We start from the raw sequence: 13,874 nt of genomic DNA on the forward strand, positions 1-13,874 counted from the left end.
GGGGCACTGTGTGCTCCAGGCCTTGTGCTGGGAAGGCTGAGTCACTTGAGTTTCTCTGGTTGCCTACGGTGTTGCTGGTCTGAGAAGCAGGTGTAAATTGCAGCTCTCTCTGCTACATGGACTTACTTTGGCAGGTCCCTTTCTCTCCTTGGAGGCTCAGTTTCCTCATCTGCAGAACGGGAGTGGTGGCACCCTTGGGTTTCTTGGGAGAGGTCAGATAACCCAGCTCATGGGAAGCACTTGAAGGGGATCTTGGCAGACGCTGACGCTGGCCCAGCCCAGACCCTGTGGGTGGCCGGGCTCTGTGAGCTGTCAGGCCCCCTACTGGGCCTCAGGTCTCCAGCTGCTTGGAGCGTGCTGGGCAGGGCTGGCCTGTGGCTGACCAAAGGCTCCAGGCTATGTGCATCCATCCTAGGCTTCTGCCACCAGCTCCAGTATTCCTCACGGGCTGGCTGGGCCAATGGAAATAGCCCCAGGTTATTCATTCACTTAGGAGGAAAAAGAACCCTGTGTGTATAAGCCATAGGAATGGGTCCTACTTTGGGAAACAACTGTGAGGCTGTTCATTCAGGTGAAGGGACTGAGAAGGGGGCGTTCCAAGAGAACCCCGAAAGGGCACGGTGTGCACTTGAGGCCAGGCCCCTTGAGGCTGCCTATATTGTTCTCCTAAGGGCTCCGCAGAGCCTGTCAGCCCAGGAGCCACACTGGCCTTGGCTGCCCGCACCCCAAAACGAGGGGCGGTGATGCCCTGCCTCAGTGGACCAGTCCCGAGTGTGCTGGGCGTCAGGCTGGTGGACACCACGTGGACCCCTGCTGTGTGTGCCCACGTGCTCACCCGTGCAGAAGTAGCAGGCAGGACTCAGCATTACCTCCTCAGGGTTTGGGAGCAAGGGGAAGTATAAACAAATACTTGCACCCACAAATATGGAAAGGCATCCCCATGAACCCCCCGCTCAGATCCTTGCATGCTTAGGCTCCCCGAACCTGCCCCAAGTCGGGTCCTTGCCCAGAGCCTTTCTAAGCTTTCCTGGTGTCTTGGACTCAGCTCTCTCTGCGCAGGCCCACTACCCCCCACCAGGCATGGTGCTTGTCAAGAGGCAAAAGAGGGGCACAGCTTCCCCCAGATGAAGTTTCTAGAAATTGGGAGGTAAGGGTCAATCTTGGTCAGAAAGCCTCCTTATGCATGGCCCGTGGTCCCTTCCAGGGAGGGTCCAGGTCAGACCCAAGCCTCGTGTCTCCCTAGGGTCACTCCCCACGTTAGTAAGAGCCTTGGGGGACACAGGGCAGGGAGAAGCGCATCAGAGGGCTTTGCACAGGCAACGTATTGTGCATGATGAGGAAGAAGGTTTGCGCTCTGGAGTGGTCCCAAAGAGGCTGTGCCACGCAGTGAGCACAACAGGCCCTCTGGGGTCCAGTGTGACCCTGGGCAAGTCCCTTGCCCTTTCTGAGCCTCATTTCCACATTGGTCACATGGGGTGATCGTTCCTCCATAGCCAGTAAGGATAGCACTCACGATGCTGACAGCAGCCAAATCCTCAGAGGGCGCGTGCCAGCCTCTGTTCTAAGGAGCTTACCTCTGTCAATGCCTAAGCCTCTTAGGGACCCTAAAATGTAGGTCTTTTTATTAGCCCCCATTTTCCGAATGTGGAAACTGAGGCATGGTATGGTTAAATGAAGCCAGCCAGGATTTGAACCCAGGCAGTCTGGTTCCCAGGCCGGCCATGCTTAACCCTCCGGCCCTCCTGGTGCCACTCCAGGGCCCCCAGCAGACCCTTCAATTCACGGCCAGGGCGGAAACTGGGCTGGGAAGCAACACTGTGCATCCACGGGGCCTCAGCAATGGCAGGGCTCTTGCTTCTCCAGAAGAAAGGCCCTCTGTGAGGCGGCATTTGATGGGGGCCTGTGGCTCCGGGTCTCACATTCCATGGATTTTTGGCCCCTGACTTGGGCCTGGCAGCCACCGCCTCATTGTTCTCCAAGTTGGCAGGAGCCGCGGGTCCAGGGATGGCAGCTCCCCGCGTACCTGGAGGCGCCTGCCTGCGCTGAGGGCCTCTTCCCTGCTCTTGGGTCTTACCTCTTTAAACCCCTTTGCTTTGGTCTTTCTGCATCTGAACCCCTTACGAAGCAATTTCTGGAAGGAATTTCTGGGGTAAGGGTGTTAGGTTTCCATCAGACATAGAGAAACCAGAATGCAATTTCTCTAAACTCCAATGCCTCCAGAGAGGCCCAGGAGACAGTGGCTGCCTTGGAACCAGCAGGCACTTTGGTGCCGTGAGATCTGGGTTTGAATACCCCCTCTGTGGCTTCATGCCCCTGAGCCTCCTTTCTCTGAGCTTTAATTTCCCCTTCTGTAAAATGGGGCCACCCGCAGCTCCAAGGATGAATGAGAAGGAACAGGCCCACTGAAAGTGCTGGGGATCATCATCACCTGCCGGCCTTCTTTCTTTCCTTCCCCTGCACACGTGGCCCTCTCTGGCTCTTGGGGACAGTGACTTGCAGAGCCCGCCTTGACTGCCTCTTTCCTGGAACAGAGGTCACTCCTCTCCACTGGGGAGTTCGGTACGGCAGGTTCCATCCGGTTCTGGGTGGAACAACTCTTGGTAATGAGAATTTGCTGAAGCCCCAGGCGACTGGTGGAAAAGGTGGCGTGAACAGCAGCGCTGTGTAAGGTTGGTGCAGTCCCTGAGGGCACGGTCTCTGGGGCTTCCTGCCCTTGGGGCCCCCATGAGGGGAAATGACCCCTCGGGCCCACTGGGCCCATCTCCCCCTGTGCACTCACACAGGCTCCATGGAGTCAGGCTTGTTCTGTCGGGAACCATCTGGAAAGGAAGATGCTGGTGGCCCATGTGCAGATTGCTGCATAAGAGCCCGTGAAGCATACAGCGCTGTGGTTATGGGCACAGACGGCATAGATTCAGTGCTACCATCCACGTGGCCTGGGCAAGTTTCTTAGCCTTCTTGTAGCTCAGTTTCTTCATGGGCACAACAACAGACCCTACCTCCTGGGTAGGGTTTATTAGAATGAGACGAGCTAAAATGGCTGGAAGAGCTTAGAGCAGAGACACACATAATAAGGGCAAGACAACCGTTAGCTGTCATCATCATCATCACTGTTACTATTGTTTCCGACGAAGCCTGTCCCCACCTCTCAGTGCTCCTGGAGACCCTATGTGAGATCGCAGAGTGAGCTGCCCAGGGTGTGGACCACACCAGGGTGTAGATGTTGAGGGTGCTGATAACAGCGCCCAGGAAGGTGGGGAGCCACATTCGTCACCGCCTAAGCTCCAACCCAGTGAGACTTGCCCAGAGTCTAAGCCGGTGAGTGGCAGGGTTGGAGTTGGACACGGGTGCCTATTGGCCCTGAAGCTCCTAGGACTCGGAGGCAGGTGAAATGGGGCGAAGAGGATCAGAGATGGACGCCCCCACAGTTTCCAGTTTCTAGGAAGCCTGCAGCAGCTGAGCCACGGGGAGGCCTTGGACCGAGTCTGGTGCCTCCTGAGATAAAGAGGGAACCTTCTTGCTGAAGACCATTCCCCAGCTTGTCCCCGAAATCTCCCTAGGGGCAGAGGACGCTGCACGTGTCACCCCGAGGAATCTGGGGGTACAACCCAAAGCAGCCCCCAGAGCCCACAGGAATCTCCAGTTTTATCTTAAAATTCATGCACATTTTTCATCCTGCTCCCTCTCAGGTCATTGTGTGCATTTCCAGCCTGAGTTAGAGGCCCGTGATTTGGGAAGCTGCTCCAGGTTTGTCTGTTTGTCCCGGGGCTCTTCCTACCTGTCCTCACCGCATCGGGGTGGGGGGACACTCCAGAGCAGAAGCTCAGTCACAGAGGGTGGGGAGACCTCGGGGACAGTGGTCCCACCTGCATTCAGGAAGGTGGCCTCAGAGGAGAGCCCGGCGGGGGCAGTGCTGGGGGGGCCGTGGGCCAGGTGGGAGAGGCCCGCAGCGAGACCGAGCAGGGCTGTGACCCTCATTCCGGATAATGTGTTCCGTCTGATTTCCTTTGGAGAAACAGATGTACAGAGAGAAAAAAAAAAGAGAAAACAAGAGATGTACCTATTTCTCTACTTATGCATTAAGATGAGCCATATAAAATGCCTTGTTTGTGGGTCAAAATGGTTGGGTTCCACAGGGTTCAGCGTAGCATCTCCCAGGGTGCTGGGCCTGGAGCTCTCAGCCCACGGGGCTCCCCTGCTGCCCTGGGGTGAGTGCCCCCTTGTGGCCTCACCTCCTGCCATCTATGTTGTGTTCTGGGGAGCGGTTTTACCCATAAATGGCCAGTGAAAGGTGTACAAGGGGGAGCCGGGCTGACCCCATCAGAGGAAGAACAGGTGCTGGACACCAGCATGGGAGGCTGGGGGTGCTTTCAAGGTGCAACTTGGGGGGCCGAGGGTCAAGCTCAGCAGGAGTTTAGGGGCTGGTGGCACCTTTTGATTATGTCAAAGGGCATCATAAACATCCCTGCAGCCTGGGAGGTCTGGACCACCAGCCGCTGTAGGCAGAAAAAGCTTTACAGTGGGGGATGAGGGAAGAGTGATTTGCAGCCCGGGATGCTGTGTGCACTTCTCCAGGACCCCGGCTGTCACACCCCATCAGGCATGGGTTCCTTTCCCACCCCCTCTGCCCAGAACACCGCTGTGCTAATGGGACACGTGTCTCCTTAGATGGTGCTTGTGGCAGGATGTCTGACCCACTGGACCTGGGGAAGCCTCCTGACTTTGGAACTGGCTGGTGGGCACGGCTAGGGGTGCAGACGGCTGAGTTAAAGATAAGAGGCAGAGTTGTCAAGGGAGAAAGCTGATGACTTAAGCTGGGTCCACCTGAAGCAGACCCAGAGGATTTGTGGGTGAGGGATTAAGGAAAGGCTCCTGGGGAAACCCAACAGGAAGGGGAGGAAGCCAAGCAAGGGTGCCTTCTCTGGCCAAGCCCCTCAGCAGGCCACTTCAGCCCAATCCCTTGGGGAGCTCTGGAGTGCAGGGAGCTCTGGAGTGCGGGGTGCCCCTCGTGGCCCCGGCCCAAGGCAAGGGAACTGAACTTGAATACGGGTTGCTCTGGGTGGATGGGTTGGGGCGGGGGACGTCAGTTCCCAGCACTTCCCATGGGCTCTCCTGGCGCAGACACTCTATTTTGGCTGTTTCAATTGAGAGGGGTCTTTGGGACATCGGGGTGGGGTCTGATAGAAGTAGCAGTAGCCAGTTTCCTGGGGCCTTCCCTCGGGGTCCCACGCCACCCTGCTACTTTCCATGCATCAGCCCAGTGGGGAGCCCAGGCCTGGCCCTGGCCCATGGAGAGCCATCCAGAAATGCTTGAGGAATGAATGAGTTGGCTTTTCCCCTGCATTAAAGATGGTGCCTGGCTGGGTGCCAGCTCACCCCTGAGACCTCATGATGTCTTCTGTGTGTGCAAGAAGGCTGCTCCAGAGGCGCTTTTCTGCTAGGCAGGTCAGCAGAGGCTGTGTCTGGCACCAGAGCAGGTGGCCAGGAGTGGAAGTGAGGCTGGGGTGATGCCATGGGGTTTAGCTTGGGACCAGGCACTTGATGGGTGCTTTAATCAGGCACAGTTGCTGCCATTGGCGGGGTTGTGAGTCCTTCTCACCTTCCAGCACTTTAACCCACTTTTCTGCTTCCCTCTTCCTCATTTCAGGACCCTTGTGGGTACAATGACTCCCCCCGCCCCCCCGGATTATCCAGGATAATCCCCCTGTTTTAAGGTCAGCAGATTAGCAACCTTCATTCCATCTAACATATTCACATCTTCTAGGCCGTAATAGTGCCTACCTCGTGGGCTTAGGGCAAGCTTTGAATCAGATGCTTTGGGTAAAGCTTATGCCTGGCAAACAGTAGGTGCTTAATCAACACCCTTGGCTGCTGCTGTTCTTAGGTGATCTGATGAAGAACATGACCTCCGTCTGGAGCCAGCTGGCCAGGCTTGGAATCCATCTACTCCTTTGATCTTGGGCAGGTTGCTTACCCTGTTTTGGTCTCAATGTCTTCTGCGCACTCGGGATGATGCAGGGAGGTTGGGAGGATGTGTCCGTTGGGTAAAGCAGGTGGTGCAGTGTCGCTCCCTGCAGCACCATCTAAGCATTCTCCGTGATGGTCGTGGTGGCTGTTGGGGCACAAATGGAGGTCTGGGGTCTTGGCATGGTCAGCGTGGCTGTGGAGTCGCAGCGGCCACTGGGCTGTGTCTGGCAGTATCTCTGGCACTGTCATCCTGGTTTGTCCCCACCATCCACCAGTCCTCAGCTGGGTGAGGTTTGGGGTGGAGGCTGGGCTCCCTCTGGCCAAGTGGTAGCATAATCACAACCTTTGCCACCAGGCCTCTGTATGAGTCCTAATCCTGCCACTTTGGCGCTGGGGCAGGTTATTCAACTGCTTTTCGCCTCGGCTTGCACTTCTCTAAAGTGGGGCAAATGAAAAGTCCCTGCTCCTGTGGCCGTTGGAGGAGAATGGCCTGATTCACAAGCCTGTGTATAAGAAAGTCCCCATTTTCTGTTGCAGCCCCTGCCCTTGTGAGGCTGGCATGCAGGATGGCAGGACAGCCCAGCCCCATGCCACACGGAGGGAGCGCGAACAACCTCTGCCACACCCCCGGGCCCACGCACCCTCCTGACCCACAGGTAAGACCTTTTCCTGAACAGCTGTCTTTTTTCTGGAAAGTCTAGTAGATATGGGAGCGGACTTTTCGGGGTTTGGAGTCTCTGAGGAATGCAGGTCCCTGAGGCTGCTTCGTCTTAATTCCCATCCACTGGAGGAGGATGACTCTCAGCAGCCTCCAGCCTGAGCATCTACTTGAATGCTTCTAGTGATGGAGAACTCACTATTGAATCAAGTGAACTTTCCATTTAATTCAGCAACAAAGAAACCTTTTCTGTGCCAGAATCTGGGCTGGGATACTAGACGCCAGTCCTGCCATGGGGGATTTCATTGTAAATGCAACAACTTTATTTCTGAGGGATCAGCGCTGGTCAGAGGGCCTAGAGCGGGGCTGTCAAGTCCAAAGAAGGAGGGAGAGGCAGGCAGCCTTCTCAGCTTTCCTAAAGATCCCTGCAGGGTTTCTGAGCCTCCACCAGGCCCCCATGCATTTGCTCACGCTGTTCCCTGGGCCTGGAGTGCCTCCCTGACTCCTCCAGTTCTCGGCCCAAATGCTGCTACTTCTGGGGAGCCTCCCCATTCCGCCCCACCCCTGTGGATGAAGGTCTCCTCTGTGCTGCCACCACACCTGTGTGTACCCGGGTCACGGCCACGGTCACGTGCCTGGGTCTGCCTCGGAGGATCGTCTGGAGTGGGGCCAGCACCAGCTCGCTCCCCCAGGCCAGGCACAGAGGAGCCCTCCGCGCTTGCTAAATTAATGAACTGCACAGATGGGTAGTGTACCCACCCGGGACACGGCTGCTTTCGGGGAGCACAGCCTCAGGGGAGAGAAAGATAAGAAACAGGGTGGCCAGAGAAGCTCAGGGGCCCAGCAAAGCACCTGCTCCAAACTAGGGGGTTCAAGGATGCTTCCTGGAGGTGGTGACATGCAAAGAACTGGAGGGGACAGAGAGGTTGGCTGGGGCCATCAGCCAGGGCCAAATCCTGTAGGATCCTGTAGGGAGCCTGGAATACATGCAAAGTAATTGCCCAGCGTTAGGTTTTGAGCCCAGGGCTGTGAGACCTAAGTCAGGAGGAGACACAGAAACAGCTGCCTTCCTGAGCCGTGAGGGCTTGTCATGGCTTCTGCTTGGTTCCTGTTAGAAGCTTGAGGTTGGTTGAGTGGTATTTAGACCTGTTTGGGTAGGGCCGCCATGTACAATTGTACAGGTTATGCACTGCCTGGCCGAGGAGACACTTGGGTCTGAAATCCTTCTCCCATACTGTGACAAGCCATGCTCCCTGGTCTGGGCCAGGGGCACCTGTGCTGGTTCGCACAGCGGCATCGTAGGGGCTGGTGGACTCTGTGCACGTGCGTGTGTGCACACGAGCACGTGGCAGTCCCGTAGGCGTCTGTGCTGTTTGTACTCTCCGATCCCATTCCTGGATGGCACGCAGGGCCTGCTTCCTAGGTGAGATCTGGGGAATCAGATCCCAGTAACGTGGGACGTCTGTGGAAGCTGTTGGTCCTGAATCGTCCAGGACATTGCACTGATGGCTGGGGGCAGCCGGGCCTCCTCGGGTAATGTAGCAATTTGTCATATTAAGTCATTCACTAACAATTGAATCCCTCTTGATTAATCTCCCAGAATTAGCCAGTTGCATTTTGAGCAATTAGGGTTAATTACGGCCTCATTTGGCAGAGGAGAGAGACCCTTAATTATTTCACGATTGGGGTGAGGAAGTGGGGGGATGTGGCTGCAGTGGTGTCGGCCGCATCTCATCGCACATATTGGAGCGGGTAGCCATACAGTTAAGTGTAATTAGCCGCGATGACTCGGTATTAGGCTGCCCCTGGGCAGCAGCTGTTGGGCAGAGACCCCCCAGTCCCGCCAGCACCTGGCTGGGCTTGCATAATCGGGGTGCAGAACAGTGTTTGCTCTAGGACTGCTCCAGAGTGGGGTGAGGAACGGCCACGTCAGGCACGTTCTCTCCCCCAGTCTCATGAAGCAACGGTATTTAAACACCATTTGGGTTTTTTTTTTTTTTTTTTTAATTTTATTTTTTTATTAACGGAAAGAAAAAAAAAGAAATTAACACAACATTTAGAAATCATACCATTCTACATATGCACTCAGTAATTCTTAACATCATCACATAGATGCATGATCATTGTTTCTTAGTACATTTGCATCGGTTTAGAGGAACTAGCAACACAACAGAAAAAGATATAAAATGTTAATATAAAGAAAAGAAATAAAAGTAGTAGTAATAGTAAAAAACAACAACAACAAACAAACCAACAAGCAAACAAAAACAAAAAAAACCCTATAGCTCAGATGCAGCTTCATTCAGTATTTTAACATGATTACTTTACAATTAGGTATTATTGTGCTGTCCATTTTTGAGTTTTTGTATCTAGTCCTGTTGCACAGTCTGTATCCCTTCAGCTTCAATTACCCATTGTCTTACCCTGTTTCTAACTCCTGCTGAACTCTGTTACCAATGACCTATTTCAAGTTTATTCTCGAATGTCCGTTCACAACAGTGGGACCATACAGTATTTGTCCTTTAGTTTTTGGCTGGATTCACTCAGCATAATATTCTCTAGGTCCATCCATGTTATTACATGGTTCATAAGTTTATCTTGTCTTAAAGCTGCATAATATTCCATCGTATGTATATACCACAGTTTGTTTAGCCACTCTTCTGTTGATGGAGATTTTGGCTGTTTGATCTCTTTGCAATTGTAAATAACGCTGCTATAAACATTGGTGTGCAAATGTCCGTTTGTGTCTTTGCCCTTAAGTCCTTTGAGTAGATACCTAGCAATGGTATTGCTGGGTCGTATGGCAATTCTATATTCAGCTTTTTGAGGAACCGCCAAACTGCCTTCCACAGTGGTTGCACCCTTTGACATTCCCACCAACAGTGAATAAGTGTGCCTCTTTCTCCGCATCCTCTCCAGCACTTGTCATTTTCTGTTTTGTTGATAATGGCCATTCTGGTGGGTGTGAGATGATATCTCATTGTGGTTTTGATTTGCATTTCTCTAATGGCCAGGGACATTGAGCATCTCTTCATGTGCCTCTTGGCCATCCGTATTTCTTCTTCTGGTAGGTGTCTGTTTAAGTCTTTTTCCCATTTTGTAATTGGGTTGGCTGTCTTTTTGTTGTTGAGTTGAATAATCTCTTTATAAATTCTGGATACTAGACCTTTATCTGATATGTCATTTCCAAATATTGTCTCCCATTGTGTAGGCTGTCTTTCTACTTTCTTGATGAAGTTCTCTGATGCACAAAAGTGTTTAATTTTGAGGAGCTCCCATTTATTTATTTCCTTCTTCAGTGTTCTTGCTTTAGGTTTAAGGTCCATAAAACCACCTCCAGTTGTGAGATCCATAAGATATCTCCCAACATTTTCCTCTATCTGTTTTATGGTCTTAGACCTAATGTTTAGATCTTTGATCCATTTTGAGTTAACTTTTGTATAGGGTGTGAGAGATGGGTCTTCTTTCATTCTTTTGCATATGGATATCCAGTTCTCTAGGCACCATTTATTGAAGAGACTGTTCTGTCCCAGGTGAGTTGGCTTGACTGCCTTATCAAAGATCAAATGTCCATAGATGAGAGGGTCTATATCTGAGCACTCTGTTCGATTCCATTGGTCGATATATCTATCTTTATGCCAATACCATGCTGTTTTGACCACTGTGGCTTCATAATATGCCTTAAAGTCAGGCAGCGCGAGACCTCCAGCTTCGTTTTTTTTCCTCAAGATGTTTTTAGCAATTCGGGGTACCCTGCCCTTCCAGATAAATTTGCTTATTGGTTTTTCTATTTCTGAAAAATAAGTTGTTGGGATTTTGATTGGTATTGCATTGAATCTGTAAATCAATTTAGGTAGGATTGACATCTTAACTATATTTAGTCTTCCAATCCATGAACACGGTATGCCCTTCCATCTATTTAGGTCTTCTGTGATTTCTTTTAACAGTTTTTTGTAGTTTTCTTTATATAGGTTTTTTGTCTCTTTGGTTAAATTTATTCCTAGGTATTTTATTCTTTTAGTTGCAATTGTAAATGGGATTCGTTTCTTGATTTCTGCCTCAGCTTGTTCATTACTAGTGTATAGAAAAGCTACAGATTTTTGAATGTTGATCTTGTAGCCTGCTACTTTGCTGTACTCATTTATTAGCTCTAGTAATTTTGTTGTGGATTTTTCTGGGTTTTCTACATATAGTATCATATCATCTGCAAACAGTGATAGTTTTACTTCTTCCTTTCCAATTTTGATGCCTTGTATTTCTTTTTCTTGCCTAATTGCTCTGGCTAGAACTTCCAACACAATGTTGAATAATAGTGGTGATAGTGGACATCCTTGTCTTGTTCCTGATCTTAGGGGGAAAGTTTTCAATTTTTCCCCATTGAGGATGATATTAGCTGTGGGTTTTTCATTTGGGTTTTTAAATACCAAATCTCGCCTGTTTCAGGGCACAGAAGAGTCTCCGATGGACAGCAAAGGCATTTGCTTTTATGGCAGGAGGCACTACTGTTTCCCCGGAGCCATTTCTAGGAGGGAGCCAGGCTCCACAGACAGCAGCAATGCCTTGAAGTGATCAGAGCTGAGCTCAGTTCCCAACTCCATGCCTCACCAGCCAGGTGACACTGGGCAAATGACCTCTCAGACCCTCAGTCTCCTCATCTGCAAAATGGGAGTAATACTGGTCCCTCCCTCATGAGCAGATTTGAAGTGAGATGATGTAGTTTGAACCTCCAACATGGTATCTGATGTGGCAGGTCTTGAGGAAATGATCTTATTCTTGGATTTTAAGTTCCTTTTAGGTTTCACAGCCACAGACCCCAGAGCTTGCTAGTACCCTCAGTGTAGAAAGAATAATTTAGCAAGCACTGAAATCTTGGATTTTGTTAACCTTCTGTGCCCAAGCCTTTCCAGCCCCGAGAGCTATCAGCACATGAAAAATGTATTTGCCAAAGCTGACAGAATCATACGTGAAATTCAGATATACTTGGGAAAGCGAAAGATACTTGCTTTTATTCAGGTTTCTAATGAATGATTTTGAGAAAAGGAGCTTGAAACTCCCCATTCTTCATGATTTTATCTGTTTGCTGCAGACCCTTTTCATCCAGAATGAGACACAAGGCTTGGCTGAGCCGCTAAGAACCACATGAATTTCCATGAAAGAAAAAGGTGTTCTTGCCTGAGAAAGCCCCAGCTAATGTATCTCCCATCTGGAAAGTTTTTGCAAACCTGCCTGGGACCTGCCAAGTTCAGTTATATTCGGGCACTATTTCGAAAGTGGAATGTGCATAACTTTACAGAGGAGGGGGTTAAGTGTCGCATTTGAGGTCTGCGCTACACAGGCCAAAATCTTTGTGGAAATCTTCCCAAAGAAATGGTGGTAGGTGGATAAGATTTAATGAACAAATATTAACTATCCTTGAGATTCAAGAAGAGTTTGCTCAGTGTTGTAAATTCAGCAAAGTATCTCTCTGGTTTCTGCAGTGGCGGGGGTGGGGGGACAACCCAGTGCCTGGTGTCTGCCCCTGGGGGCTTGCATTCTCCTGGGGAGCCCCACCTGTAAATAGGGAAAGAGTCCCAGAGAGGTGGAAACTGCCATAGAGGGACGGACAAGAGGCCGAAGGACCCCAGAGGATGGGGTGGCTTGTTCTGCTCCAGGCTTTGGGGCTGAGCCAGGGCGAGCTCTAGAAAGGAGTAGACAGGTGGACTAACAGATGAGCAGGAGTCTAGAGCAGGACGGGGGAGGAGGCTATTGCAGAAAGAGGAAGAAACGCAGCATATGGAGGTGCAGGGCCAGTGGGATTAGATGTTTCAATCCTTGTGCTTAGATAAGGGGGAAGAATGGCTGGTGTTTATGAAAAGTCTGTCTGCCTTAAACAGTCTGGAATTGATTCTGTAACTAAAGCCCGTTATGTGCTTTAAGTTGACAAAGGAGTACTTAGGTTTTGGTTTTAGAAAGCTCACTGGTAGCCAAAGAGAAAGGTGACTGAGGAGGAGCTGAGAATGAGATGGGGAAGGCACAGAGGAGGCAGCTGCAGTCACCCAGGCTGAGCTGATGCCTCAGCCTTAAGCAGGGTTGCAGCTGTGGGCCTGGGCTTGGGCAGCAAGGGTTCCAGAAACTTCTAGGAACCACACTTGGTACCTGAAGAGATGAAAGAGAGGCATGCCTCGAGGATGCATCTACCTTTTGACTTGTGGCCAGATCTCTTTATGGCCTTCACCTTTCAAATCTATGCTTGTTAGCCATTAGAGCCAGTTCCAGCCAGTTCCAGGTTCTCTGTTCATATGTTTAAGCCCAGCTTTCTCTGAGCTTGGTTGATGAGAATTGTCCTAGGGGAGCCACTACCATCTAGATTATTTTAAGTTTTGCTGGGCATCTTTCATGCTATGGGTGTCATACGCATTGTCCTCACGAGCTAAAGACCCAGACAGCAAAGTGCAGACTTAGAGGTTGGGGTAGTAACAGCTGCAGTAGCAGCGAGATGTCTAACGCTTATGTCATTTCACCCTCCATGCAACTCAAGAGAGGTGGGTCTTGTCCACTCCATTTTGCAGGGGAGGAAGCTGAGTAAATGTCGTGGGCCCATTTTATGGAGGGGCAGAGTTGGGATTGGTGCCAAGTCCTTGTGACCCCACGTTGTCTTCTCAGCACCAGGCCTTCGAGAGTGCAGGTTACCGTCGGTTTGGCATTAGGTCGGGAGTCACTGCATAGAGCCGGCCTCCCTGTAAGAAATCTGACAATGTGGCCTCTGTAATCATGCCCTTCTTCTGTGCACATGGACTTCAAACATATCGCTATATACACATTTACTTAATCCCTTAGAAGGTCCCTACAGAGAGTGTCACATGTCTTTAAAGGTGAAATGCATTTACAGGAAATGTCATTCTGATGAAGTGTGCTTTGTAAAATCATAGAAACGGTTGCCTTAAAATTAGTGATGCATTGCAAATATCAGGGGAAAAAAAAGACCCATCCAGTGTAAAGATGATTAAAATTCAGGTCAGAAGTCTGACTTAGTCAGGCTAAATTTTTTAATGGGATTTCAGAAAATTAATTGGGCGAATGCATTTTTATTCTTTTAGCGTGTAATTTTATGCTCCTGTTAAATAAAAAAAAATAGAGGATTTGTCGATGACTGAGGCTTATTGTGGTTCAAGTGTTTTAAACTCAAATTAATGAGAGTTGGGGGGTGTTTGTGGCCTAATCGGATCTGGCCTGGAGAAGGGAGTCTGGGCATCTTTTGCGGGGAGGGGCA

General features: G+C 50.7%; 1 protein-coding gene across 3 annotated transcripts in view; it reads left to right on the plus strand.

Moving 5' to 3' along the window:
* Positions 1–13,874, plus strand: part of NEK6 (NIMA related kinase 6) — a 93,289-nt gene that overhangs the window by 36,850 nt on the left and 42,565 nt on the right. For all 3 annotated transcript variants that reach the window (XM_077144457.1, XM_077144439.1, XM_077144449.1), the window contains exon 2: positions 6,505–6,623. In XM_077144457.1, coding sequence (XP_077000572.1) covers positions 6,534–6,623 — 90 coding nt within the window. In that variant the 5' untranslated portion in view covers positions 6,505–6,533. The remainder of the gene's footprint in view (positions 1–6,504; positions 6,624–13,874) is intronic.

This window comes from Tamandua tetradactyla, chromosome 2 (genome assembly GCF_023851605.1).
Source record: "Tamandua tetradactyla isolate mTamTet1 chromosome 2, mTamTet1.pri, whole genome shotgun sequence".
In the NCBI taxonomy this organism is placed as follows: Eukaryota; Metazoa; Chordata; class Mammalia; order Pilosa; family Myrmecophagidae; genus Tamandua; species Tamandua tetradactyla.